Source organism: Pectinophora gossypiella, chromosome 14 (genome assembly GCF_024362695.1).
Source record: "Pectinophora gossypiella chromosome 14, ilPecGoss1.1, whole genome shotgun sequence".
NCBI classification, from domain to species: Eukaryota; Metazoa; Arthropoda; class Insecta; order Lepidoptera; family Gelechiidae; genus Pectinophora; species Pectinophora gossypiella.
In genome coordinates this window covers 7399916-7425299 of record NC_065417.1, presented here as the reverse complement: position 1 = coordinate 7425299, position 25384 = coordinate 7399916, and the positions used below count along the sequence as shown (strand labels likewise).

The 25384-nt window shown below is 39.4% G+C and overlaps 4 protein-coding genes across 4 annotated transcripts; 1 reads left to right on the top strand and 3 right to left on the bottom strand.

Moving 5' to 3' along the window:
- Positions 1-409: 409 nt before the first annotated feature.
- On the bottom strand, positions 410-11250 carry LOC126372666 (vacuolar protein sorting-associated protein 8 homolog). Its single transcript, XM_050018514.1, has 12 exons — positions 10983-11250; positions 10226-10420; positions 8423-9232; positions 8002-8333; positions 7807-7930; positions 7393-7546; positions 6744-6949; positions 6177-6344; positions 4829-5591; positions 4573-4742; positions 4094-4170; positions 410-2899 (listed from the first exon to the last, which is right to left on the bottom strand). Exons 1-12 carry the CDS (start codon positions 11070-11072, stop codon positions 2701-2703), a joined length of 3288 nt encoding a protein of 1095 aa, XP_049874471.1. The 5' UTR covers positions 11073-11250; the 3' UTR covers positions 410-2700.
- A 230-nt stretch (positions 11251-11480) lies between these two features.
- On the top strand, positions 11481-16548 carry LOC126372369 (leukocyte receptor cluster member 8 homolog). The gene is made up of 5 exons (XM_050018071.1): positions 11481-12847; positions 13256-13763; positions 13855-14059; positions 14198-14405; positions 15892-16548. Exons 1-5 carry the CDS (start codon positions 11781-11783, stop codon positions 16052-16054), a joined length of 2151 nt encoding a protein of 716 aa, XP_049874028.1. The 5' UTR covers positions 11481-11780; the 3' UTR covers positions 16055-16548.
- Positions 14653-19730, bottom strand: LOC126372379 (uncharacterized protein C16orf52 homolog A). The gene is made up of 4 exons (XM_050018091.1): positions 19453-19730; positions 19145-19357; positions 16983-19062; positions 14653-16779 (listed from the first exon to the last, which is right to left on the bottom strand). Exons 1-3 carry the CDS (start codon positions 19553-19555, stop codon positions 18875-18877), a joined length of 504 nt encoding a protein of 167 aa, XP_049874048.1. The 5' UTR covers positions 19556-19730; the 3' UTR covers positions 14653-16779; positions 16983-18874.
- A 647-nt stretch (positions 19731-20377) lies between these two features.
- Positions 20378-25384, bottom strand: LOC126372371 (opsin-2-like). Its single transcript, XM_050018073.1, has 8 exons — positions 25277-25384; positions 24336-24524; positions 23900-24109; positions 23503-23639; positions 22026-22191; positions 21195-21381; positions 20867-20949; positions 20378-20571 (listed from the first exon to the last, which is right to left on the bottom strand). The coding sequence occupies exons 1-8, from the start codon at positions 25330-25332 to the stop codon at positions 20466-20468; spliced, it is 1134 nt and encodes a 377-aa protein (XP_049874030.1). The 5' UTR covers positions 25333-25384; the 3' UTR covers positions 20378-20465.

Sequence of the window (25384 nt, the reverse complement as noted above, 5' to 3'; positions counted from 1 at the left end):
ATGGTAGGAAGTACTATTTCATACGAGTTTATTGACATTAGTTACATACTGAAGTATGCAAGCGTTCCCCAGATAATAGGTATTTTCAAAACGTCAAGCCAGCGGGATCAAAGAACTGCCTTTATAACTTTGGAACCGTTGAAGTACTCATTTCGGTATTTTGCAGGGGGTGAGTACTATTTCGGTACTATTTTTTGGCGTTTAAATCAAAGCGAAAGACCTTGTCGTTACCTCTCGCCAAATTTCGCTCACCGTCAAGCTAGCAAGTGCAATAAAACATGGCTATAAATCCAGAACCGTGATGGTACTAATTTTTTTACAACAGGTACTATTTTTTTCAATAAGAGTACTAGTTTTTGGTATGGTCAAATTATTTTTTCGTGCCCATTTTTTTTTTGAGGCCGCTAGCTTGACGCACACAGCCAAGTAAGGTGTCTAGGATGTATCTCGAAATGAGAGCTATTATGCAAGCTGGATGTCCAGCTTAGTTTTATCATTTTCTACGTTGGTTGAAGTCTGATATCACACCGCGGGACCACGCGGTTCCTAAATTTTAACAGTTCTCCATAATGGCCCCGATTCCTGCAGACATCTCTTAATTTTACTTTAAGTTATACATGTCATTTTCTTATCCGCCGAAAAGGAAAGGGACGGATGATTGACAGCTCTTAATTTTAGGAAGAATGAGTAAATAAATGAATAACCCGGGCGAATTTTTAGACGGTTGTTTTAGATTTGTGCTTAAAATTGACGTGTGTTCCATAAATTTTATGCTTGTCGATTACCCGTCCCTTTCCTTTTCGGCGGATAAGAAAATGACAGATATAACCTAAAATAAAATTAGATGGTATTTACAGGAATTAGCACCAATGTCCAGCTAAACTTCGTGATAAATTGCTAAAAAATGAGGTGCAACATGGAGAGTATCCGACTGAAGTATGAGATACGAAAAATAAGTTGGAAAAATTACTAAGTTTTCTTCTTTCCGATCTTTAGTTACGGTATACCTACATAACACTATGATTTTGTAGTTACACGCTGCGCATAAGGTTATAGTGTTAAATATAACCAAAACAATTGTTTAGTCGAATAGTATGGGGAACTGTCAAAATATAAAAAACAACAGTAGCGACCTGATGGGAGAAATAGGCAGTTTGTATCTTCATTCGACTGAGTTTGAATTAATTTTTTGATCATAGATATCACGTGGATTCCAGAATTTATGCCCTGTTTATGGCTCTGGACTCGCCGCCTATTACATGCGACATAAACATAGCCCCTGCCACCATAACGGATCGCGATTTTTTGACTACACAGTAAAAAATACGAAAGTCGCCAGATATCAGAACTTGTCGGCCTGCCGATAAAAAGTTACAAGCATTTTTCGGAGGTCAGGACAAGCCTTTTCCCAGCAATACTTTTTTGAGATCTGATTTCACCAACTTCTTCTATCGTGTGGGTTGTGAGGTGAATTACTAACCTTATTAGCCCTGGTGTTAGGGTTATTATTGAGCCGCCAAAGGCCCCTGACATGGCTCACCAACAAAATCTATAATTTGTAGCCAAATATCAAAAACTCCTTGACACAAAAAGTTATAAGTCAAAGTCAAAAGTTATAAGGGTTTTTTTAGAGAAGTGCGGTTAAGGAAAACAGTATGGAATTGACCTGACCTTTTTATCTAGGCTGGTGTTCCCTTTGGGACGTGAGACAGGCAGGCGTTTCTGATGAAAGCTGGACCTGTCCAATTTTCATGTTAGGTAAGCGGACCCTGTAAAAACTCTGTAACTGTAACTAAGCAAATGCCACTGAGCTAAACACAGTTGAAAGTTGAAAGTTGCGAAAAAAATAACAGGGAGTTAGTGACATTATTCGGAATTAAAAATATGTATAATGAATTATTTCACACATAATTCTTCCTTAAAATCAAAAAATGGCCCAAAAGTTATTTATTACTTCCTACAAAAACTCAAGGTTTTTCCAAGTAGTGGCAAACTGGTCTAGAGATTATTTAACTTTGTTTATCAATGAACAAAAAAAAAACGATTAACGAAATATTGGCTACCCTATCTATTGTCGTTGGAATGATCTCTCACAATATAAATACATTTAATATACTTATTTATAAACATTTACTATAGTAACATATTGTATATCAATTATATACATAAAGCACATCATATTTCTACTAAGTTGAGGTTCATTCTCTATTTTCTAATTATTAGAATTACAGCACATTTTTGGATAATTTAGCAACTATATATAACACGATATAGCATAGTATATAATGTATATAGTAAAAGGTAACATCAATTTCGTTCTTTTGTTTACCCTATATAACGCAGCATAATTGGAATGACGGCAGGACAGCGATAGAATACATCGCCTAGTGCGAAACATTAGTCGTTCCAATCATGCTACGTTAAAAGGGTTTACCTAGAGTAATTTATACACACACATGTAGGCATCTGTGCGAGCCTGTATATAAAATAAAATAGAACCAAGTACTAGTTAATTCGATATTAACTGGGCCTTTGCACATGTATGAGATATATGATCTAACACTCATAACGCTCGCGCCGCCGTAATAAATGAATCACCCATAGTGTTATTTATTACGTCGTGACCTCGTCGTATGGGATATGCCCATAGTTACGTAAATATATTTTTTTATTTATTGTAAAAATAAATGCATATCGGGTTTATACAATCCCTTCGAGATCGGGTCTGGGGGGCGCCACTAGCGTCAGGTTGTGATCGTGCGCGGGCGAGGCGGGTCGTGGCGCAAGCTCGCGCCGCGCCGGGAACGAGAACACCTGGTCCGGGGTGCGCTGCCCGCACAAGCCGCAGGTGGCTTCCATCTCACAGTCTGCGTGGAACGCGCGCCCGCAGTGGGCCGTCCTGTTAACGAGCAAAGTGGTTGTTAAACCCTGAATCCTCCAGTTCTAAAACTTGACATGTGGAATAGGAGAACCAATAGACATAAAAGTTACTTAAGAATGGAGACTACATACAAAACAAACTGTTTTTTAAAATCGCAAAATATGCACAGCACAGACTTTCGTGGCCTTTCCCATAAGCAAGATGAGGTTATTTCCGTTACAAAGTGATAGTGATTATATTACTCTAATGAATAAAGCTAACGATGTAAAAAAATAAGCACATAGATTTAAGCCATCTGATTAAAAACAACCATTAACACCCATTAGGAATGTTTATCCGATAAACAGCACATTGATAAACGGTGACAATAATATTTTTGTGCTAGAACCTACTTAAAGAGTGCCTTCTTTTTTTGAAAAAGGGGCTGAAAGTACTTACGACATTACTGTCATACGACATAAGCGGGAGGAAAACAGTATGAAAATCCATTACCACCCGCTTTCTAAACGTGGAAAAATGTTACTAGTAGTAGTATTTAAGTAACAAAAAAGTTGTAAAACACTCGTGCGCGACTTGCCATATAGATCTTATTAGTTTTAAAATTTGATAAACACAGAATTATAAACCAATATTTGCTCGCATGATTCCATCAGGCATAATCGTTTATTGCTGTGTTGTCAGACCCACACCCGGACACTTCATACCGTAGAAAGAGTATACTAAGAATGCTGGATATCTTATGCGAGTGCGCAGAAAAAGGAAAAATAATTGCTAGTTTAGTATGATAAAAAGAGACAGTTTGTCCCTCATCGTGTCGGCTTTTTCCAAGGTCGGATCATGATTGTGCTAGACAAACTTTGACATTTGCTATGGGTTTTAACGAAATTTATTAAATTCTAGTTAAATACACAAAATGTTCTTGTGCAGAACTGCGGTGCAGGGTCGAGTTCTACACGAAGCGAACAATAGGATTATAAGAGCAGTTCCCCTTGCATGACGTTCGCATATGGCGCGCGATGCAATAAGTTAATAGCATTGGTTTAGTGCGTGATATGCACCATGCCGCGGCGTTCGTACCTGAGCGCGGGCCGGGCGGCGAGCGCGCGGCGGCAGCGCGCGCAGGCGCCGCGCACGGGCAGCGCGCGGGCGGCGGCGCGCGCGGCGCGGGCCAGCGCCTCGTGCGCCTCGCGCCGCGCCGCCGCCGCCGCGCACGCCCACACGCGCCGCGCCGCCCCCGCGCACTCCACTATCGCTAACGCCACTCGCGGGGAGTTGCACGTCTTATCGACCTGCAACAGTATACGTTACGGTCACGGGCTCGATTGAGAGACTGGCCGATCGGTGCTGCTCGATTGAGACATGCTTTTCGACTTTGGCTGTTTTGACAAACGACAGGTTTATAAAAAATGTGTAATAAAGCGTTTTGTGTGATGCATTACAAAGTCGACTGTTAAAATTCGACAGTGGTTAGTATCCTATTCGCGGTGAGATGATAACTCTAATTGCGAGTTAAATGATTTTCAAGTTATAATGCAAAGCATGCATTAGTCCATGTAGGTACTCCCATGTTAATTGCTCGAAGCAAACGAACGAGTGCTAAGGGACTTCTACGCCACGTCAATAAAAGGCGCAGTCTGTTTTTGTTTCCGTCACGTGGCAGCCATACGCAGACCCTGTAGGAGGCTACGTACGAGGCGGTCCAGCGGCACGTGCGCGGCGGCGTGCAGCAGCAGCGCGGGCGGCGGGCGGCGCGCGGCGGCCAGCAGGCGCGGCCACAGCGCCGCCGCGCGCGCCGCCGCGCTGGCCGCCGACACGCGCGTGCACAGCTGCCACGCCTGCGCCACCAGCCGCTCCTCACTCTCTACAGTTAAATGATTTATATTTCAAATACTTTGGGAATGGTTCAGACCGTGATCTGAGATAATGAATTCCACTTTGTTAACTAACCTGTATCTTCTTGTTCGACAGCGATATTGATGAGCCGAATAATTGCGTCCAATGCACCGTCGAAGTCGCCTGTCGCTTCCAAACAGATCGGTTCGGCTTCAGCCAACCCACACTCTTTAACTGTAGCGAGTGCATCTTCCGGTCTTATCACGCCTGGATTCTTCAGTAAAAAATTTGTCACTTCGGTCGGCCTGAGAACGCACAGGTTACGAAAATGTGCTGCTGCCGCGTCACCAGTTAATCGACCGGTTTCCAGTAAATATTCTGCGAATTTTAAAGCAGATTCACCCGTAGTCGATTGTAAAATTTGTACCACAGAATCTGGAAAATATTCGACCATGATAGCTGCGGTCGCGAGTGGCCTCAGTTCAACTAACCGCGCCAAGTACGGTTCCAGCAGCTGCTTTCCACTATCAGTTTCTACTCTGGTTCGTAGATATTCAAACAGTTCGTCTATATCCGTGGCAGATGGAGATTCTATTAGAAAAAACTCCTGTAATGCGTTTTCATGTCGGTTGAGGAGGGCGTCAATACGCCAGAGAACCCTCGGTCTTTCTAGGGCCCGTTCTCTCGCGCCCTCGAGGTGGTCGTTGGAGGATCGAGCTCGCGTCAGCAAGGCGAGCCATGCGCGATCGGATTGTTCGCCCTCTGTAGCCGCCGCGAGATCTTGCGCGTTCTTTATCACCTCTCGATCGGTCGGTAGTGCTCCAGAACTTAACTGCCCCGCGATGAATTGCAGGATTTCTATACGATCATTCGGATCCTGTAACATTAATGGTGCTATAATTTCGGGTACTCACTTAAAATACATTGCGGGATCGAAAAGATGAAACAAAGCTGGTTTCCCAAGCGCATTTGCCAATTCAAATGATTAATCAAGTTATAAATCTTAGTAGTTTGTGCTTTGTAAACTCGTGATTATTTACATTTTATCGAAATCTTCATATGGCCCCGGCTATTAAAAAATAAGGAAACTCAAACCACTGTCTAATGTAACAGATAGTTTCCTATTTGAATAAACTTCCATACACTTTATTTATGTTTCATTACAGAGTAGTCCGAAAAAGCGAAGTAGAGACGAAAAGAGGTCATCAATAAGGTAACCGGCAGCCACTCAAATTCTCAAATTTTTTCAAGATACTATTAGTAAAAAACATAGCATGACACCTGTATCCCCGAAGTGGTACGCAGAGGTATATATAGTACATCTACTCCTCGCCAGCTATGTCAAGTCCCATGTAATACGAGGAGAGACAATTGCCACGATTATTAAATACGATAGATATATCTAGGGTGTTTACAAGAGGCATTTTCATTAGGAAAATAAGTATACAAATGGTGATCTCACCGGTAAGTGTTTGGTAAAGGCGAGGAGTGCCCGGGCGACGCGCAGGCGGTTCTGCTTGCCGAGCGGGCCGGCGAAGGGCGGGTCGCGCGCGCTCTGCTCCAGCAGCCGCGCCGCGGCCGCCGCGTCGTGCGCCACCAGCACGCGCAGCGGCGACGCGCCCGGCGCCGCCTGCGCGCACCGCCACACACGTCATCCACAGCCGCACGACAAGCGTGCCACACGCGCACCAATTATACATGTCTAGTCTCATACGTCGATCGAATCACATGGCATCGATTGTGTTCGATTGCGGAACTTTTTTATGGGGTCCGCAGGTGGGCGGTACGGAATGTGGAAAAAACTACCAAGTTCAAGACTTTGATTCTAGATAAAGTTTGTGTGTAAGATCGAGATGATGAAAGTAGCCCACTAGTAAGAGTCTGTCCTGCACGCCATTAAAAACAAAATCAAGATCACCCGACCGATATCATGGGCACAAAAAAAGAACGAGTGTATGACATAACATATTTGTGGTAGTGGTTAGCCACGTTGTGCTTGTATAAAATGGAAATGGAAAGCAGTAGTTACGTCTTCCGCCAGCAGGGTCAGCAAGGCGTCGTGGCGCGCGGCGTGCTGCGCGTGGTCGGGCAGCGCGCGGCCGCCGGCGCCGCGGCCGGCCAGCGCGTCGGCGGCCGCCAGCAGCAGCGCGCCGCCCGCGCACGCGCACGCCGCGCCGCCGCCGCACGCCGGCGCCACGTGCGCCACCAGCGCGCGCATGGCGCCGCTCGGCCCGCCTGCGTGCACCACATCTTAGCTATTAATGCCATCGTTGACCACGAGTAACAAATACACTACCAATCTCTGTAAAAAGTGCGTGTAACGATACTGTACAACCTGTATTGCACTTTATTTGAACAGCCGTAACATCTTAATTTGAGGGAACGAACTTGTACTATCTACGTAACTTAATGTATACGTATTTACAACATGGTTCGGACACTTGAGAAAAACCCCTTAGCGACTGTGAGTCTATGTCCTATGTATCTATAGTATGTCAATGCTTGCGGCTCGAGTTTCTTCTCAAGCGAAGAATAATAAATGGATTTGGATTTTGTTGATATTTTTACAGTATCAAGGGACCACAGATAGTACCAGATGTTAATTTAAAGACGTAAAGTTAATTTGTTGTTGAGAGAATGTGGCTCGCCGAAATGTAGGTATAGGAACCGGTGTTTACCTAGCGCTGCTGCAATAGCCCCGACGCCGCGCCACAGTCGCTTCTCCCGCGTGAAGACGCTCGCTCGGTGCGGGTCGAGCGATGTTAGCGGCAACGACGCCACCACGCGCTCCACCAATCCCGGCTCGAATTCCGCTAGCTTTTCTATAAGCGCCTGAAATATAACAGCCGTTTTCGAAGTATAACATTTTCATTTTAATTACCTATTCCCAATCAGTTTTTTCAATGTAAAGCCTCCTTATAAATTTATCTGCCTCCTTGTAAACAGTACTTCGATGAAAGCTCTCACCCCCTAAAAAGTACTTTGTTTGAAACTTGCGATAATTCTCTACTCTCACTCCCATCATCATTGAATCACTTATTTAACAGTGTTTTGTGTTTTCAGTACAAATATTAGGAGTATTGTATGTATACCTGTGTAGAATCCGGTGATGGTGGCAATGCCGACAATTCCCCACGTACTGCGGCATCGCCTAGTGCTTCGACAAATGCTCGTTCTCCCGAGCAATTCTCCCACAGTGAGTACCATAAGTCATCACTGTAAAATTTCAACATTATTAACACATGGGAAGTGTTTTCAAAGCAATTTCTACAAAAGAGATGATTTACCTGAATTTGTATTTCACACACAATTTTACAGCCTGATCTGCTACTTGTTTATCACTCAGTATGTGTGGTCTTTCCGAAAGGTGTATTATAAATTTACTTGCAATGTTTTTAGCTTCTGGACCTTTCGTAGAGCATAGGAGTCGTAGCGCTTGCGAGTGACGTCCAGAAGAGAGGAAGGCTTGAGCCCTTGCAAGTAGGTCACGTGGTCGTACTCGCACCACTCCCTTGCGTCCCAACAGAGATAAAACACCGTCAGTTACACACACGCCTCCTAAAGCACTTGCACCGGCTGTGCACATAGCACGCGAAACGCGACCGTCTGTCCACAGGCCCTAAAACAAAACACATGATTTTTTTAATCCGATGGAGAAATAATGAAGAATTGAAATTGTAAAAGCTAAATAAATATGAATATCCTTACTTTAAAAAACGCTGACGCATAAACTGGTTCCACGTGTGAAAGATCTAATGGTTTGTCATAATCATCGCCCCACAGGCGTAAGTTTTCATCGACATCAAAAATAGCAAGGCTGCCACCGAGCCAACCTAGCCAAAGAGGCGAAGTCTTCAATTCGATACGTTGCATCGGACGGAGTGATATAGAAGAGCCCGTAATGTTGACAGACAGCCACTGTAATATTTTTGCGCGAGCGCACACTAACACTCTATCATCATTTTCACACCACTCTATGACGGGCAGCGTGTCGGGGGGCCCACCGAGTCGAACGCCGGCCGCGCGGCCGCCGGCGACGATGATGACTCTCGACAGCGTCGCCATGGCCAGGATGTGCGCGTCACGGGCCGTCATAGCCACCACTTCCCCTCGCGCGCCAGAGAATAAACAGGAGGTACGAGCAGATCGCACACCTAGTGGCCGCGAAAATTTTATCAACCACACTGACCCTCCTGTGTCGAGAGCGAGTCCAGAAGTGCCTGCCCACGTCACTCTTAAAGTTCCCCAAATATCACATCCTAGAGTGACGCGTCTTAGAACAATGCCACGAATACTCTCGTATTGGCATATTAGGCCACGAGCATACCCTGCCAGAAGGCGCGTACTGTCCTGGTTATATGCTAAACATGACACTGCTCCACGGTCTGTGTTAGAGTCACAAACCCAGCGCAGCGTCTGGTCTTGAAATGATAGGAGATGACCGTGAGCTGTGCCCACGGTTAATCTTCCATCTTTGCCTACACTTATAGTAGTTGCTGTGCCAGCTGAAGATCTTTCCTGAAAATAAATAAACAGTTCAATAGTGAATAAAAGTTAAAAAACATATTTTTTTAATTTTTATTTATATTATTTTGGGGTCTTATTTATTAAGATAAAGTGCTTCCAATGTGTGTTTAATGCAAGATTTGGAGGTAAAACTTATACAAGGAAACCCGCAAGTAAAAGCTAGTAATATGTTCATATTTGAAATGTGAGAATAAAGCCCTTTCATTTGATACCCAACACAATACCTTTCCAAAAAAATATTTCGTCCTCAGTTTATGTCCTCCAGAGGGTGCCACATTGAATTTAGCATGACGTTAGATAGCCTATTGACTATCAAGACGTTTCTAGTTACACTTCATTTGTAAAATTCAGACAACTGGTTTAGAAGTTAGGTTGGAATAGATGTGCATACATACAAATATATATTATAACATAGTGGTCAAACACACAACCCTTCTTTTTCTTCACCATAATCGGGTATAAGTGTAGGCAACAAAAGCGATGTAGTTTTTAAAAATTCTATTCCTAAAATGGTAGGGTGAGGGAGGATTCTACTATTTATACTACACAGGCAACAGCTAGTACAACAGTGATATGACATGTTATCCAGAAAAAAAATAACAAATCTTTAATAATTAACAATGAATTAGCAATCACGCTAAAGAATCAAACTTATAGAAAACAAAAGACATACTTATAGTATACCCACTACAGCATTTAAGAGAATGAGTTGTCATAGCTTTGCTAATTATGAGTAGTTGTTCTCACTGGACACACTCTACCTGAAACTTTGCTCATAAAAAATCTACTCATGTTTTAAATAAAGAGGTGCTGATTGCAGGTGCAAACATAAAAAATCTGTAATAATTAAATGGAGCAGCATGGTGAAGTATCCTCTATACTCCCTCTAGCTTGTTGGCTTGTGATCTCTAATAGTATATATCATTATCCATCTACACTATTTACACTGTTAATAAAGAGAATAAAAAAGAAATAGTTACACACTTGCGCCTGTTGCAGTTGTTGTGATAATGCTTGTAGAAAGTCTGCTTGGAGGGCAGAACATGTTGTGGGCTCCTCAACTTTTTGTAACCTTCTCAAAACATCTTTCTCTTCTTGAAGTCCATCCTCTTCTGCAGAGAGCACCTCTGCTAAAGTGGGCGCCTCACTGGCCGGCAGTGCATATTCTACTTCATCCAACTAAAAAGTTACCAAAATATGAATTGCCTGATATTCAAATGTAACTCCACTGATTTAAAAATGTGATTTATTACTTTTATTATTGTAACTAGACTACTTATATCTTTGTAAAATGATTTTTCTTTATAGCCTAGTAAATCACATGACACTAATAAGCATTAAAATAGATGTTTATGTATTTCAACTTAGTTCCAATTAGCTACATATCTTCACGGCACTGTATTTGACTAGTTAATTTTGTTACTAGATTCAATAGAATGTTAATAGAAGAAAAGAATGTTTCTATTGAATCTGAATGAGTTCAGTCCTTTGCCTCGAAAGAGGAAACAATTACTTTACTCCAACAATATATGGGCCTAGGTTGATTGTTTGTCACCATACAGTTCATCTTAGGATTTCCTATCAAAAGTAGCTGCAAGTAGTCTACTGACAGCTTGTAATACAAACGACGAAGTTTTACATCAGCTGCTATTAATTATTGTTTCTCAAATTGCCATGTTTGTATATCATTTCATATCTCAAAACAAACAGTAAATATTAAAAATGTAAACGGTGTATTTACCTCTTCGATATCCAGGTAAGGAAAACTTTCAACAGACTCCAAATCGGAATCTAGTAAAGACTGAATTGACGGTGTTTTTAACAAATCCATTATATACAGAAGGTTCGTAATAATAATAAATTAATCATATTATCTACTGTTTTGCAATATTGGCCACCCACTTGAATACCTAGTTGAAAATGACAATTAATTTGTGTAGGTATGACAATTTGACAAGACGGCACCGGACATTAAGGCGTATTCACACTACTCGGACTTCGGAGTCTTCTCGGAACGCAAAAATATTCCAGATTCTTTTTTTACCATATCCTTAATATCCAGTTTCGAGAACTTTCGTAAGTTGGCGACATACATAAGTTATAACTAGATATTTACAAAAAGACAGAAGATTCTAGGATATTGTTGCATTCACGGTAAATATTGAATTTCGGTGTTCAAAGAACGAAATTTTCAGCTGCTTTCGAGGAAAAAAAATCTACGGTTGGCAACCCTAATTGAATTGTCTGTTATTGGTTGGTGAAGGTGAAAAAAATATCAAGTGCCAGTGCTTTTCTTTGTGTGGAAATATTACCTGCCTACTGTCTCAATTTATTGTGATTGGGTTGGGAAACGTGATTTATTTGCGATAAACATTTCTCTTGGGTAAGATTTTAAAAGGACAGCGATCATATTAGTTAGAACGAAAAGAAGATCGATTTCCAACATTAGTCGTAATCGTGTGTCTCCAGTCGCCATTTTGTGTTAAGGTAATGGTATTTTTGGCACAATTTGGCTCTTGAACACTCGTCATCGATAACGATGGCTGACAATACTTCAAAAGAACCTCCATTACAAACTATGAGCGGTTTGCCACCTAATCACACCGCATGGATGTATGGTGGATATCCTCCTTATAATGGGTACCACGGCGGTATGTTTCCACCATACTATAATCCATATTTCAACCAAATGGGCAAAAACGGAGGATTCAATAATAATGCTCAGTTTCAACATAATATGGAATCGAAATCAGATTTCGGTCAGTCACCGCTTCCGAGACCGCCACTTCCGCCAGCACCTCTGCTAGGGATGTCTCCTCTTGACACTAGCCGTCCCTTCTTCAATCAATCTCCGATTAGATTTAATTTAAATCATCGTAAAAATACACCTCTACCTATAAACGAAAATCCCCTCCTGGCAAATAATGGCGGAGCAAAGAAAAAGCGTAAGAAGGGTGGTAACAAAGTGGACGATAAACCAACTGCTTTGCCGCCTCTACCTGACCATCCGCCACCATTGCCTCCATGTCCACCTCCAGATCTCCCTCAACCCCCACCTCCTCCACCACTTGATGTACCTTTGCCGCCCCCAATAGCCACAGAAGACATCCCTGAGCCGCCAGAAGAGCCTAAGGATGATTTTAATATACTAGAAAAGAATCAAAACGAACAAGAATTTGAACTTGTATCTAATACTACTTCATCTTCAAATCTTTTAAAGACTTCTTCAATATCTAATTCAGCCGGCACATGGCCTGAAAGTTTAGAGAGGTATATTAAAAGATGTTATGAAAAATGCAAAACCGCTTTTGATCGTGATCAAATAGATATATGTTTAAAAGGAAGAATTACTGCAGCTGCTAATAAAGATGAAATATGGACCCGTAATTGGGATGAAGAACCTATTCCAAGTGTATACAGTGAGCGTAATAATTTATCAGTTAAGCCAGTTCGTGGTACTTTACAGTTGTATCAAAAGCCAGAAACTCATTCAGATACTAAGAAAACAGGGACCAACAGCAGAGGGTTTAACTACAGAAGCCCACAAAGGAGAAGGAGACCACATTCCAGATCTAGGTCACGGAGCCCACCTAGAAAACGACAAAGGTTTGCATTTTGAGTCAACTCAATACTATCTAACTAAATTATAATAAGATACCTATTAAAATAAATTATTTGATAATGGTGCTAATTCCTGTAAATACCATCTAATTTTATTTTAGGTTATATCTGTCATTTTCTTATCCGCCGAAAAGGAAAGGGACGGGTAATCGACAAGCATAAAATTTATGGAACACACGTCAATTTTAAGCACAAATCTAAAACAACCGTCTAAAAATTCGCCCGGGTTATTCATTTATTTACTCATTCTTCCTAAAATTAAGAGCTGTCAATCATCCGTCCCTTTCCTTTTCGGCGGATAAGAAAATGACAGGTATAACTTAAAGTAAAATTAAGAGATGTCTGCAGGAATCGGGGCCATTGTGTACTTATTGTTATGTATGATTTTTACAGTTCCTCTTCAACATCTAGTGATGAAGTTGAAGAAAAGAAAAACTTCAAGGGTAAGGGTAGGCAAAAGGTTAAGGATAGACTGTCATTGGACCAAAAGAAACCAGAGAAATACACAAAGAAACAGAAGAAAAATTTTAATCATTTTGCTGTTGAGGATGTGCAAGAAAATGCTGAGAAACTACAAAAGCGAGCTGAAAGATTTGGAAATAATGTACCCTCCATAGCAAGTTCCCTTAAAGCCGGCAGCAACAGGCCAGAGCCAAGCATGAAAAGACCAATTATCCAGGATACTGAAGGAGAATATGAATTGAACAATATGCATATAGTTGGGACCTGCATAGACATTGAAAAATCTTTCCTTAGATTAACAAAGGCACCTGAAGCGTGTGAAGTTCGGCCTGTATCTGTTTTGAAGAATTCTCTTAAGAATGTAAAAGAGAAATGGATAGAGAAACAAGATTATAGGTATGCATGTGATCAACTAAAGTCAATAAGGCAGGACTTAACAGTAAGTATTTATTTAATTACCTAGTTAAATAAGTGAACAAACACATTCTGTATTGGTTATTGTTATTACAGTATTTCATTGTTTGTTACAGGTACAGGGTGTAAGAGACAGTTTTACAGTAGAAGTGTATGAGACTCATGCAAGGATGGCCTTAGAGAATGAAGATCATGAGGAATTCAACCAATGTCAGACTCAGCTTAAAATGCTTTATTCTGAATTGCCAGATTGTAGAGCCAATGCCTCAGAATTTACTGCCTACAGGATATTATATTACATATATACAAAAAATACTCTAGGTTAGTTTATTATAAAAAAATTAAACTTACATACGTAAGATCACGCCTGTTTCCCGTTAGGGTAGGCAGACACCATGGAATTATAAGCTTTACTGTTTAAATTATTAATTTTCATAAACTTTTTAATTTTATTTACAGATTTGACAACAATATTCCAGTTTCTTTCCAAAGAAGATAGAGAAAATGAAAGCATAAAACATGCTTTACAGACGAGATGCGCCTGGGCTACAGGGAACTTGCACAAGTTTTTTTTGCTGTACAAAAATGCCCCACTAATGGCTGGATACCTGATGGATTGGATTGTTGAAAGAGAACGAAAAGCATACCTCAAATACATCTTGAAGTCGTATGTTCTTTATTCTATTATTATTTTTTGCTTTGTTTTGGTACTGCTGATGAAATCTTTAAGTGTCATGTATGAATACCTACATGAAAATTTGGGTGGTTCAATAGCTATAGTGATGCAGATAATAGTGACAAAACTTAATTTTATTTTATTTTGACAGCTCTAAAATAGTGCCGAGAGTAGAGAGCTAGATTTAGTACTGGTACTGATTCCAGTACACACCATCTAATTATTTTTGTCACACCTGTCATTTTCTTATCCGCCGAAAAGGAGAGAGACTGGTAATCCACAGGCATAAAATTTATGGAACCCTGGAATATTTTATATTGGCCAATAACCTGACAGAATTAAGTTGAAAGCACATGTCAAACGGATTGAATGAGCGAGATGCCTATTTTATTCGCCCGAATTATTCATTCATTTTAAAATTAACAGTTGTCAATGATCCATCCCTTTCCTTTTAGGTGGATAAGTAAATGACGGGTATAACTTAAAATAAAATTAGATGGTGTGTATTGGAATCAGCACCACAGTCCAACTAAAATAAATTAAGTTTGTGAATGCTAAAATTGGCACCATAAAGTTGCATTTATCTAGTAAAATTTTAACATGGGTTAAAATTTTGGGCAGACATTAAGGTTCTCAATTACCAATAGAATCAATTCATGTAATTACTGCTGTGCGTGTTGTTCTAATCTGCATGAATTCTCATTACACACATCACATTTCTTGTATGAACCTAACATTTCGGAAGGTAATTCTCTTATCTTTGAACCATGCAACTTATATTTTTGAAATATATTGGTCAGTTATGTTAGTAATGAAAAACAGGTTATTTTTTAAGTGGTAATGACATGTTTTTATGGAATATGGCTGTGGACAAGCATATTTCTTATTACAGCAATTTTTAAGATTTTTTTAAATATTACTAATTTTGGTTTTTTGTACTGGGTTAATGAATTGTTCTGCTTTGGTTTCTGATTGTTGAGCGTAGAACAAACTGCGCTGTAGCAGTTAGTTCTATATTATTGATTACATTTAACATTTTTTGAGTGTCTATTAGCAGAGAGTGTCGTAAAGTAAACCCATATCATAATATTCATAATGCATCTCAAATAATTAAAATTGCCTTTTCTTTATATTATCATCCATGCTTGCTTTCCATAAATATTGGGTGTTTAGTTTGACACTGGTAAAGAAATCATTAAAAACATTTTTTTCGCCATTTTCATTTATTTAAAGAGTTACTGTACTTATGTTTTGAATATAACGTAACATCACGCCTGTATCCCCGACGGGATAGGCAGAGGTGTATAGTATACTTTCTACTATACTACTTATGTTTTGTATTCTTCAAAATGTTAATTACCTATGATGACCCTTATTAAGTTAATGTTTTTGTTTGTATAATGGAGGTATTGTGTTCACAGGTGAAATAACCAGCAATGCTGGAAATGTTGTATTAATGTGTTTTTTATATGTGCAGCTACAGGCAGACCGTACCCGTGGAGTTCGTCGCGCGGGAGCTGTCATTTGAATCGACTTCTAAGGCCTTAGAGTTTTTAAATAAGTTTAAAGTTACATATGCTGGCTGCGATCACACTCAAATAGATTGCAAGGCCAGTTTCCCAGCTGTAGCAAATATATAACATCGTCTGGTTAACCCTCATTATGTAGCTAATTTTTGCGTGGTTATGTAATGCATCAAGTCGCAGGGTCAACACTTCGGCGAAGTTGTAATCCTGACTCATCATTTAACTTTAGTTTTGGTCAGCTTTAATAGGATGCCGCCGCAAATACAGCAACATACCACCAGTAATGTTAACATAATGCACAGAAGAGGATGCAGCATCACCAAAACTCCATATTTGCCGTCAAGAGTACAACTGCAACGTGAGGATGAAAGTGTTACAAGTGTTGGGATTTTAGTGTCTGGAATACCATACATGCTACAGTGCTACACAGTGACTTTTAAAAAGACATTGTTAATGTTATTAAATGGACTTTTAAGTGTTCTCATTTTCATCAATAATTTTGTAAATATTGTAAATTTTTAAACTCACTTTGCATCTTAGTTTATAATTAAAATATGTATGTACTTGATTGTGAAATTAAATGTTAAATACATGTTTTAGTTTTATAATTTTCTTTTTATTTACATAACACAATGTGAATGGCTTAGTTTTAGCAGACCAAAACTATTTCTCATGACTTGTCTGGCTTGTTTAATATGAAACAAAAAACTTGCACTGCTTCCTTACCCTACGAGGGACATTCCAGGGTGTGCGTCAAGCTAGCGGCCACAAAAAAAATTGGCACGAAAAAATAATTTGACCATACCAAAAAATAGTACTCTTATTGAAAAAAATAGTACCTGTTGTAAAAAAATTAGTACCATCACGGTTCTGGATTTATAGCCATGTTTTATTGCACTTGCTAGCTTGACGGTGAGCGAAATTTGGCGAGAGTTAACGACAAGGTGTGCGTCAAGCTAGCGGCCTCAAAAAAAAATGGGCACGAAAAAATAATTTGACCATACATACCAAAAAATAGTACTGTTATTGAAAAAAATAGTACCTGTTGTAAAAAAATTAGTACCATCACGGTTCTGCATTTATAGCCATGTTTTATTGCACTTGCTAGCTTGACGGTGAGCGAAATTTGGCGAGAGTTAACGACAAGGTGTGCGTCAAGCTAGCGGCCTCAAAAAAAAATGGGCACGAAAAAATAATTTGACCATACATACCAAAAAATAGTACTCTTATTGAAAAAAATAGTACCTGTTGTAAAAAAATTAGTACCATCACGGTTCTGCATTTATAGCCATGTTTTATTGCACTTGCTAGCTTGACGGTGAGCGAAATTTGGCGAGAGTTAACGACAAGGTCTTTCGCTTTGATTTAAACGCCAAAAAATAGTACCGAAATAGTACTCACCCCCTGCAAAATACCGAAATTAGTACTTCAACGGTTACAAAGTTATAAAGGCAGTTCTTTGATCCCGTTGGCTTGATGTTTTGAAAATACCTATTATCTGGGGAACGCTTGCATACTTCAGTTTGTAACTAATGTCAATAAACTCGTATGAAATAGTACTCCCTACCATCATAATTTGGACCTGATTCTCTTTGTAGAAATATGTCAAAAAGTCATTATAACCTATGTCATACATTTATCAAGACAGGTACAGTCGCGAACAAAATTAGAAGAAGAATGTTGTCAGATTTTAGTATTTTTCCCCATTTTTGGGTAAAAATTTGTGTACCTGTCTTGATAAATGTATGACACAGGTTATGATGATTTTTTAACATATTTCTACAAAGAGAATCGGATCAAAATTATGATGGTAGGGAGTACTATTTCATACGAGTTTATTGACATTAGTTACATACTGAAGTATGCAAGCGTTCCCCAGATAATAGGTATTTTCAAAACATCAAGCCAGCGGGATCAAAGAACTGCCTTTATAACTTTGGAACCGTTGAAGTACTAATTTCGGTATTTTGCAGGGGGTGAGTACTATTTCGGTACTATTTTTTGGCGTTTAAATCAAAGCGAAAGACCTTGTCGTTAACTCTCGCCAAATTTCGCTCACTGTCAAGCTAGCAAGTGCAATAAAACATGGCTATAAATCCAGAACCGTTATAGTACTAATTTTTTTACAACAGGTACTAATTTTTTCAATAAGAGTACTATTTTTTGGTATGGTCAAATTATTTTATCGTGCCCATTTTTTTTTTGAGGCCGCTAGCTTGACGCACACCATTCCAGGCTACATTGCCCAAAATTGTATATAGATGGCACTGTCCAGATTAAACATGATAATTACCTATTTTCTCATTACTCTGGTAGGTACATAATTTTTCAAAATCAAGCTGTACGAGCTTGACGTGTGAGAAATCATAATGTGCAATATTTTTGCCTGTCAATTACCCATCTCTTTCCATTTCACCAGATGGAAATAACAGATAGATATAACCACAACGAAATTAGAAGTGTCTGACGGAATCAATACTAATGTAATATATCTTAAAATTTCATCTAGGCTATAATACTGTACATAAATTGAATGCTTATAATAACAATCTATACAATATAAAAAATATAAGCAACACATTCATAAACAGGTACATACAGATCATTAATTAAATCTTGAGATTCCTTATACATAATAAAAGATAAATATTCATATACATAAAGATAAAATAATTTGAGGAATGCAATTGAACTGATAGCCCTTTTTCTAGGTGAAACTAGTTTTCCCTCCACCATAGACCTAATACATTATCAGTACTTACCTATTATTATCAATAATATAATTAGTATATAACATTTTTAAGAAATTCTGTCTACGGAACTCATAAACTCTTGTTTGTTATATTACTGATATTATTTTACCTTTCTGCCCACATTCTGATATAAACAAATAGGTAGGCATATGAACATCAATAATATAACAAAAGGCATTTTTCAGAAGTGCGGTAGACAGACCTTCCCTGCAAACAATTCTGAAATAACTGTTATCCATAGAGAGAGTACAAATAATATGTATGATATGCCCACTTGGTGACTGTTAGGGAGCTGGTATGGTTGCCCACCGATCTCATCAACATGGAATCCCATAGGGAATATGACAGCTGCTAAGCAGAATACTACCACTGAAAAAGAAAAGATTAAACATTTATAAAATTGTTTCACTACATACTACTAAATATCAGTATCAAAATGATATTTTCTTACTTGCAGCAAATCCAACCCATCGAGCGTATGGGATTACATTTCTGTCAAAATGACTGGATGCGAGTAATATAACAGTAGTTGTGATGCAAATGCAGCCTATGAAGATACAAATCAAAGCTAATAACCATTCAGGTTGCAGGTCTGGCGTAAAACAAACCTGTGGTCTGTTATACAGAGTAATGCACGACCACATTAAGCCAAGCCTAGTGTCACCTGAAAAAATAATAATTGAAGAACTGGTAAACGAGTCGTTTATTTTGAACTATGTAAAAACTAGGTTATAGAAAAATCAAATAAGATAAACGTACCCCCTATGTCGGTAATTATCCAGTCTGGCATTGCAAGGCTAACTATTGCAAAGACATCGGCAGCCATGAAAAGTGTACCAGATATCACTGTTAGTTTATCCATTGTGGCACTTTATTTAGTATTATTAGTATGGAATTTAGTATCTACGTCATTTGGTTGTTTCTGGCCACTAACAAACACAAAAGTCTTATTTTGTTTATCACCTACTGAATATGATCGAAATTCGATATAATAACATTTTTTTTTCGGAAATGGTATAATTTTAATTTTAACGGCTCTGGCCTAGTAGCCTTTTAAGCCCAAAGAGAATGTAACCGCTGTGTTTTGAGCCTGTCATTAAGCGTGGTCGTGGTCATGTCGTGGTCCCACATGGAGGGATTCTAATGACGGCCTTTCCAGGCCACGTTCCCTTTTGGCTTGCTCAGATACAAAATGAGGGACTTTCCAGACTACGTTCCTCAAAAACAATATACCTAGATGGTGCTGTACATATTTTCCTTCTAATTTCACAGAATACTTTGTATCATGGTATTTGTATCATATTGAAATGGATAACAAACATATGCATATTTTTTTACCTTTGTTTTTAAACGAGTCGTTTATTTTGAACTATATAACTATTATTACACCCTGGCATAATTAATCTTCCACTCATTATTATTCTGATCAAAATAAAGCGAAGCAATATAGGTAGCAACATATTTCTATACATTGTTTTTGAACTAATTATGTACCCAAGTAATGAGAAAATAGGTAATTATCACGTTAAACGGGAATGTGGCCTGGAAAGTCACTCATTAGTGCTGGGAAAATGATGAATAAAACAATACACATAATTGATTCATGAACTCTATTTTTCATAAAATAGCAATAAGTATACTTAATCATTTTAGATAATCTTAATCCATTTTCATAGCCATAGTCGTCGTATAACATAGCATATCTTATATAAATAAAATTTACAGGCAGGTACTATCTCAGTTTGAGCTTGGGTGAGGTGAGTGGTTCGTGTTCAGGCAGAGGCGGGCGGGACTTGGACGGTGTTGGTGGTAGCTGTCGACGCCGCGTCGTCAGGTTCGTCGATCTGAAGCCAAGGCATCCGCCGTTGGAGTTCTTGTCTACAACAAAGATAGGTGTCGTATTTACCTAGTGCGCATAATCCCTTGCAGTACTCGCGGCACAGCAATCGCGTGCAATAGCCGTACGATGTCTATTTACCCACGTAGATAACATTCGCTGCGTCTATTGGTCAAAATCTCCGCGGCGTGGTTACCGCGCAGAGCCTGCTGGGCTGGATTGTTATTGTCAAGTCTGTTGTTTGTGATTATTACACTTCCGGCTAGTTAGTTCAAACGCTCCGCAGTAATATTTAAATCTACATGTCATAGATGATGACATAAATTACAAATTTACCTGTATTTAGGATGGCTGATGGCGTAAACCCACGGGTCTATACATGCAACAGTCTTACACGCTACCGCGGGAATCATCGTCACCTGTAGAAATTAAAACAAACGTTTTATAACGATGATATTATTAATAATAAAATTTACGGTCTGCTCGCATATAGTATTAAATCTGCAGCAGGTAGAGCCAGAAACGAATAAAAATCACAGGTAGCAAAAAGTAGGAGTGCGTGATGGATTAGGTTTGATATAGGTTATAAGGTTGTTTTGATCTTATATATAGGTAAGCCTGGCCGTGTAACGGGCCTAATATAATTGGATTTAAATATGTGTACCCCGGGTGTGAGCAGTTGTTGGTCACCGAAGGCTCCGATGAGAGCCATGACACCATACGGCGTCCAGGCTGCGACGAAGAGGAAGCACACGGTTAACGCTGCTTTGGCTATCCGTATCTCCGCCGTCTGGGATCCTGCGGTCTGGTTGGCTCTCAAAGACTCGACGTTCATTTTCTTGGCTTGTTCTCTGTGTTTAGGAAAATAACTCTGTAGGTATGTATTACGAAAGATCGACACGTTATTTATCAAGTTAAGTTCAGATGACGCGTATATACCTAACCTATACCTATTTTATTTTATTTATTCTTGAGACTTAAACGTAGTTGGGGAGGAGTGGGTGTATAAACTATACACTTATTTTTATATAAGCTTCCGCCGTTACATTATATTTTTGAATAATTATGTATCAGGTTAAATCTGTACAACGCCATCTATATTGTTTTTGGGGAACATAGCCTGGAAAGTTCCTCCTCCTACCTTCCCCTGTGGGGATACAGGTGTGATACTGTTTTTGTTATGTTATATTTTATTCTGGCGTAGGAAATGCATTTTTTAAAGTTACCTAATGGAAGATTAGTTTTTTTTTTACGTGACTTATTGTAGATTTGCCGCAGATGGCATTAACTACTTGGATGGACGCGGAAGATTAGCAACAGCTATGGATACATATATCTTGAAAGAAAATTAAGTAACTATCATGAAAATGATTACGAGAATATTATACCGAACTGAGTGATTCAACACTACGACGCAACGGCGCGTAGTGCGTGTCAGCTAAATAGATTAATCGAATATGATAATTAGTTATCATTGAAAATGATACCAGCTTACCTTAGTGCTGCTTCATGAGCAAACACTTGTTTGACGATGCCGCTGTAGAAGTAAATGATCATTGTCATCGGGAACACGTAGCTGCAAACAAAGATGCAGGCGACGAACAGTTTGGTGTCAAACGTGTTGGTCAAGTAGTCGAACGTGCAAGACGTAAGATAGCCCTCTGCAACAGTTGAATTGTGTTAGTGGAAACGTAAGTAGGCACGTACTACTACAAGTAGGTACCTACTTGTAGTAAAATATAGCGTAGTTATACATATAAATCGTTCATCTCACATTACGCAATTCATATGCTTAGTAAAGTTAAAAAATATCGTTAGATTATTTACTTAATTACTTAACTATATTTGGTTTCTTTCAATGAGGGATTTTCCAGGTTTCCAGGGATTTTCCACCTCAAAAACGATATAAGTAGATGGGACTGTAAACATTTTTCTTCGTTTAACCTTCTAATTTCATGGATAACAGACATATGCATCTTTTATATTTGTTTTTGGGTAAGTATTATAAATGATGACCCTTTTTATTACACCAAGGCACAATTACACCTTCCATCCATTAATATTCTGATCAAAATAAAAAGAAGCAATATAGGTACCTACATGGGGACATTGTCGAAATCACTGTGAGACTGTTCTTTTGTTTGGTAAGGACTTTTCAGGCTTGAATCACCTGATTGTCCGAAAAAGTAAGATGATTCCGTGCTTCGGAGGGCACGTTAAGCCGTTGGTCCCGGCTATTAGCCGTAAAAACACCTCCACCAACCCGCATTGGAGCAGCGTGGTGGAGTATGCTCCGTACCCCCTCCGGTTGATTGAGGGGAGGCCTGTGCCCAGCAGTGGGACGTATATAGGCCGTTTATGTATGTATGTATGTATAGGTACCTACATAATTCTATATCCAAATATCAAGCAACAATTATTTTTATATATGCTTCTGCCATTTTTGAATAATTATGTTGAAGGTACTTAATTATCACGTTAAATCTCAACAGTTTTTAGGGAACGTACCCTGGAAAGTCCCTCAATAAAGCCTGACTTTGTTTTTTGGAGTCTGTAAACTTACGACACATAAAGGCAGTGTTTTTAAAGTAACTTATTGTAGATTTACAGCAGATGGCATTAACTACTTGACCGGACAAATGGGGAACATTGACGACTTTCATCCGGTATACATTTTAAAACAACAGTCGTGAGGTGTCCAGTAGTGCCCGAACTTGGGTTCAGGATCGTTTGAGAGGATTATATTCTAAGGAAAAATCGACCCTAGTGGGCCGATAGCGTAAGCGTTGAATGAGAGAAAAAGTCAACCACGACGGCGAGGTCGGTACTGGGGTCTTGAAGTGTTTGTTATGGCGGGACGCGGGTGTTTGTATGAAACCGCGTCAGATGTCTATTTATTAGCACGGTGTATAGGTTTGACCATTACAAAATATTCCGTTTCCGGAACCGCCTCTGCTTGTCGTAAGGTTTACCTGGGACAAATCTGCCCCAAATCTTGAGCAAGGGCATCAGAGCCCACGGCGTGGAGTATATCCAGGTGAAGGCGATCATCAGCAGTACTTTGCCTTTAGACAGGCGCCCGTCCAGCGGTCGAGTGATGGTAGAATGCCTGTGACACAAACTATTGTTATTAATTGTGGTGACAGTTGGTACCTACTTAAGACATGTAGAGGCACGGAATTAAATACGATTACTTAATGCAAGTTTAAATAGATGTTTTAATCGACGTACATGTGTAAAGACTGATGACATAAGGAAATTAAATAAAACTGGTTTGTCTGGATGATAGAGAGTGGAATTCCGTGAGATCTGCCTATCAAAATATGCGGGGCTTATGTACCTAGTGTATATTATTTATGTAAAAATCACCTGTCATATGCGATGCAAGCATTAGTCATGCCAGCCCCAATACCACTGTAGGCGCCCATGAGAGCGAATATCTGACAGCCCATGTTCCCGACGGCGAACCCTCGCATCGCACTGTTGTAGATGAAGATCGGAGCTTTCAACATCATGATGAAATCCAATATCGCTAAGTTGAGGATAAGGAGGTTGCTTGAAGTACGAAGAGATTTTGTTCTGTTAAAGAATTGGTAAATCTACTGTTAACAAAATATAAAATTCTAATAAGAAAGTATATATATAAGTCTATGTTACCTTAAAGCACACACAGGCGTAACTGGGAGCATTTCGGATCGGTGTATTTGTAATAATATTAAAGATTGTATGAAAATCAAGCTCTCTAGCCCGCAACTCACACATTGGGTTTTACAGTTTCACGAACAACTGAAATGAAGATACTTACGTGGAGAAGATGAGTATGACGAGTCCATTTCCGATGAGCGCGGCTGCAGTAAAGAAGGTGTAGAGCAGCGCGAGGGCCGTGTGGGCGCTGACAGGCGGCGCCGGGTACGACAGCCAGTGTTCCGGGATGGCTGCCAAGTCGTCGCCAGTAAGCCCTGCGCCTAGCAACTCCTCGCCAGGGCCATTGGATCTGCAAGTACAGTAACTGCAAACATGCTGTGGTGCAAAACAGGAGCAAAGGTAAGTTTCATCAAAATCTGCTTAGTAACTTTAAAGTTGTGGTCAAAAATCATTATTATGGAACAATGAAAAATAACAATGATCTCGTTGATGTCTTTTGTATGTAGGTAGCTGTTTCTTGCGTGTTTCTTGATAACAACTCGAAGCTGATAGAGGCCATTTTTTATTTATTTTTATTGGATTTAGTATTCTTCTTGCAAGATTTGTAAAAATGAGTGTTTTCATGTTATGGTCAGAAATCCGTGGAAATTAATAGGAATTTTGCGATTCGACTGTATATACTAATAGAGGCAGGGAGTTTATTTAGTAATATAAGTAAGTACCTAAATGTTTATTAGTCATTAGTAACGGTTTGAACGGAAATTAGAGAATTGGGAAACGGTTAAGGGTGTGTCTGACATACGGCCTAAGAATGAACGAATTGGTAAAGCCTTTTAAATTACTTCAAAATCTAATAAAAACATGTTTTGTTAATAGTACAAACGGATAATTTTGTTTTCTATTAGAAGATAATATGCATTAGGCCTTGTATAAATAATTGATGGCTAAGTATTACGGAATACGGTACGGTTACGGTATTAGTATTGCGGTTGGGGCTGGAAGGCAAGAGGGAAACCACTGTCCTATTTTTCCCTAAAAAGTAGTATGTAGAATGCTACACCGACAAGAGCAACTCTTAAATAATTGATGGCTAAGTATTACCTGAGTGGAGCGAAGTAGGCGCCATATGACGAGTATGTTTGAGTGTCGTTGTCCATATCGGGTGTGGGATTCTAATGAGCAGTCCTCGGCAGTGACTCCACCCCTGAC